The sequence below is a fragment of the Phyllobates terribilis genome, unplaced genomic scaffold, assembly GCF_046119375.1.
Source record: "Phyllobates terribilis strain yellow unplaced genomic scaffold, ASM4611937v1 Scaffold_3434__1_contigs__length_78894, whole genome shotgun sequence".
In the NCBI taxonomy this organism is placed as follows: domain Eukaryota; kingdom Metazoa; phylum Chordata; class Amphibia; order Anura; family Dendrobatidae; genus Phyllobates; species Phyllobates terribilis.
Window position 1 is genome coordinate 10,930 of NW_027366187.1, and position 4,299 is coordinate 15,228.

General features: G+C 37.5%; 1 protein-coding gene across 1 annotated transcript; it reads left to right on the plus strand.

The window, feature by feature from the left end:
- Positions 1-369: 369 nt before the first annotated feature.
- LOC141247948 (uncharacterized) lies at positions 370-4,067 on the plus strand. The gene is made up of 2 exons (XM_073669298.1): positions 370-1,113; positions 3,419-4,067. Exons 1-2 carry the CDS (start codon positions 382-384, stop codon positions 3,419-3,421), a joined length of 735 nt encoding a protein of 244 aa, XP_073525399.1. The 5' UTR covers positions 370-381; the 3' UTR covers positions 3,422-4,067.
- The last annotated feature ends 232 nt before the right edge of the window (positions 4,068-4,299 follow it).

The window sequence follows — 4,299 nt, forward strand, 5'->3', positions numbered from 1 at the left end:
GATCTGTTCACCTGTTAAATATATATCTCTCTATGCATATTAGGGCCCAATTCAGTATCATTTACCTCCCAAATATATTGCCAAGTAGTAGCATGTATATACATCTCTTGTAATGATTCATGGTTTAACACCCTACATCTGTGGTATGGATTATCCACTGTTTTTTTATATCTTTAATTTTAAAGAATACCAATAAATATAATATATTTTAAACCTTAGTTACTCTTTGTGGTGGTTTGGATTTATATATCCCACACTAGTTGTTACTATATTGATTGAGTTTGGTGGTGGAGGTTAATTTCCTCCGTTCGGATACTATCCGGTACCTGTTTAGATTGTTAATATTGATGTTCTGTTTTGCAACAGATATAGTTCCGGAACATGTACCTAAAAGCCAGGATGTTGTCCTGGCAAGATAAAGCATCTGAATTGTTTAAACCCGGTACCGCAGGTATTTTTAATAGTACACATGTTGATCACAAAGAACTTTTTAAAAAATATAAAAATCTGCTCCAGAAAAAAACAAGAATTTGGTGGACCAAAGCCTCCTTGGACAATTATCATAAACAAAAAATTGTTCCAAGGGGGCTACGCATTCAACTGTTTCCCACATTTGGTTTGGAGGATGCAGAGCTAAACAAAAAATGGGAGGCAGCCGCTTCGTCCTGTTCACTGACTTTCATTGAAATTATTAATGAGAGAAATCTTAATGTCCTGGGAGAGATTGATCATGAGCTGGACCAAGTACATAAACAAATGCTGAAAGATATTCCAGCTGAAATGCTGGAAGAATTCCTTGCTGATATGGACAAGAAGATGGAAAAATGGGAGGAAAATATCAGCAAATCTAAATCTAAAAAATACCAGCGGGATATTAGTGATTACGAAAATAAAAGAGTTTTTCGCTGGCAATATAGGAAAGCTGATGATAAGAATATTTTGCTGAGAAATTCCTCCACGTCATCCATCTCATCCGTAGCCAGTAGCACCGTCTCAGGGCTTGAGCATGAAACACAGAATGGCCGACCCTCTCGTACAAGATTTGGTGGTAAAAATACGTTTCGAGATTATGATGGACCAAACCACAATCAAAAGCGTTGCAATCAACCAAAGGTAATCAATTTATCCACTCATATACTCACACCTCAGCAGGAACACGTGTTAGAAATGGGTCTTACGTTCTCTCCTCCTCAGTCTCTTGATATTTTCACTGCGGTAAAAGATGTGCATTTGTTTGCACGAAAACTCATTTTAAAAAGATTTTATGAAAAATCTAATCTGGGATTTATATTTGATACTGAAGAGGAGAGAGCGGCTGTGGCAATTCTTGAGTCACTGGCTGATCAGGAAGCTGAACCAACGAACAATTTCCCTGTTTCTCTCATGAACAAGTCCAGTAAATTTCCCAACCTCAATACATGTTCAGCGGTGGACACTTTTGTCAAATTGGTAACCCATGATATCGAAAAATTGAAATTTGGGGGTCCTCGATATCATGACAGCAGGCAATTGAGGGAGGTTATCCAAGAAATTGGAAAATGGGATGATTGTGTGTTGAAAGCCGCGGACAAAAGTGGAAATCTGGTCATTTGGCCCAACCTTCTTTATGAGAAACAGGCCTACAAATTGCTATCTGATCACCATTGCTACAAGAAACTCTCCCATAACCCATCTGACAGGTTTCAATTGGAATTGATTAAAATTTTGGAGCAAGCATATGAAAATGGCATTGTTACAAAAAAATTCTTTGATTATATACAAAAATTAAAACCTCGGATGCCTACTTTATATCTCATCCCTAAGATACATAAGGACATTCATGACCCGCCTGGCAGACCAATTGTCTCGGGCAATGGGAGTCTTTGCGAAATGGTTTGTCGGGTAATTGATTTTTATCTTAAACCTATTGTAGCCACGCTTCCTTCGTATATACAGGACACAACTGCAGCTTTGAGACGATTAGACCAACTTCATTTAGAAGATCAAATGTTACTTGTAACAGCTGATGTAGAGGCACTATATACCTCCATCATGCATACACACGGTCTCAAGACTGCATCTTGGTTCCTGTATAATAGCAATCTGGACACTGAATTAAGTGACCTGATCATGGTACTACTTGAGTTCATCCTTACACATAACATCTTTATGTTTAGGGATGAAATCTTCCTACAGGCACAAGGGACAGAAATGGGGGCGGCTTGTGCCCCCTCATATGCTAATTTGTTCCTTAGAGCCTGGGAGCGTGAGATTTTTCAGAGCTCTCCCATACCTGGCTGTGAAAACATCCTCAGCTGGATTAGGTATATCGATGATGTACTGTTCGTATGGGATGGCAGCTCTGATGACCTACAAAAATTGATGTGTCAACTTAACAATAATGATCTTAATATTAAATTGACATATGCCTACAGGCATAGGGTCAGTTTTTTGGATATTGACATCACAGTGTCCCCTGAAGGCGTGGTACAAACAAACATATTTTGCAAACCTACTGCCACCAACTCAATTCTTAGGGCGGATTCTTCACATTTGCCCTCCACCATTCGTGGTATCCCTGTGGGACAATTTTTGAGGGCAAGAAGAATCTGCTCATCAGACGAGACTTTTGAGCAACAAGCCTCTGATCTCTACACAAGATTCAGAGAACGTGGGTACGGCCATAGGCAAATCCGTCGGGGATATCGACGGGCGAAAGACAGCAACCGTAACCAGCTTCTTTATTCTACCAAACCTTTGAAAATTCGCTCGGACCAAGTCAGATTGATTACTCCTTATAATGATCAATGGAAAAACTTTTCCAACATTATCCAGAAACATTGGCACGTTCTGCAAACGGACCCAGTATTGAACAAAATTATATCTGACAGGCCATGTATCATTGCCAAAAGGTCAAGAAACTTGAGGGATTTGTTGGTACGTAGTGAGTACAAGCCAGCAAGAAAAAATGTATCACTCTTTAGTGAACAAATCCAAGGATTCTGTCCTTGTGGGCAATGTAAAGCCTGTCTCAATACTGAAAGGTCCAAGGAATTTTTTAATTCCTCTAAGACTCGAAAATTCACCATCAGACAGTTTTTAACGTGCTCGACAAAAGGAGTAATCTATGTGGCTGAATATCCATGCCACAAGATTTATGTGGGTATGACTACTCGCGAATTTAGAATCCGGGTAAGGGAACACATACGTGACATTGAAAAAGCAAAGGACGCTGAGAGCAATGATTATTTGAAGACCCTCCCTAGACATTTTAAATGCTTCCATAATTCTGATCCATCATTCTTGCGGGTGAAAGCCATTGACAAGGTATCTTTGGGGGCTAGAGGAGTTCTGGGTTTGCCTCTTTCTTATAGATTCACAGTGTACTTTTTACTTTCTTTGATTTTAATTGGTTTTAATTATTTATTCTTCTATCCAGTGACGTTGTTATACTCACCCTGTGCTGTTTCTGCTGTGATGACATGGTCTCCATCGGTATAGTTGTCTGAAATATTTGCTGCAAGAGCCCGCACCTGAGATGAATGGAATGAAGAATAAAAGAGAGGAAAAGAGAAACGGAGAGAATCATGATACTATTTTTTGTGGATTATTATTTATCATATACAATTGTATGTTTGTTATTTTCTGCAATATCCAATTTCCCATATGTCAATATTTATTAGGGTTTTTTTGTTTTTTGTTTTTTTTCTTTCCATGTCATTATCATCAGGGTTTTTATATTGCTAATTGTTCACTTAATTAACTTATAATATATTTACAATGCATAACGCATCATTATTTATGATTTTCACATACACTATTCACTTACACAAGTAACTTAACAAGCTTATATGCATAACTGCACAATTTTTTGACTTAGCAGTAGTGTATGCTTATTAATGTTATTCACACACACTAATTTCATTTACATTCTTGTATTTGTTCTATGCACTTTCCTTTTGTAACTGTTTTACACTTCGCACTCCCAACACACACAATTTTTATTGTTAATCCATATTCACATAATGGGTCTAATAGGTTTTGGCACATTCAATGGATAATTTTAATTTTTTTTTTATACAGTACAGACCAAAAGTTTGGACACACCTTCTCATTTAAAGATTTTTCTGTATTTTCATGACTATGAAAATTGTACATTCACATTGAAGGCATCAAAACTATGAATTAACACATGTGGAATTATATACTTAACAAAAAAGTGTGAAATAACGGAAAATAAGTCTTATATTCTAGGTTCTTCAAAGTGGCCACCTTTTGCTTTGATGACTGCTTTGCACACTCTTGGCATTCTCTTGATGA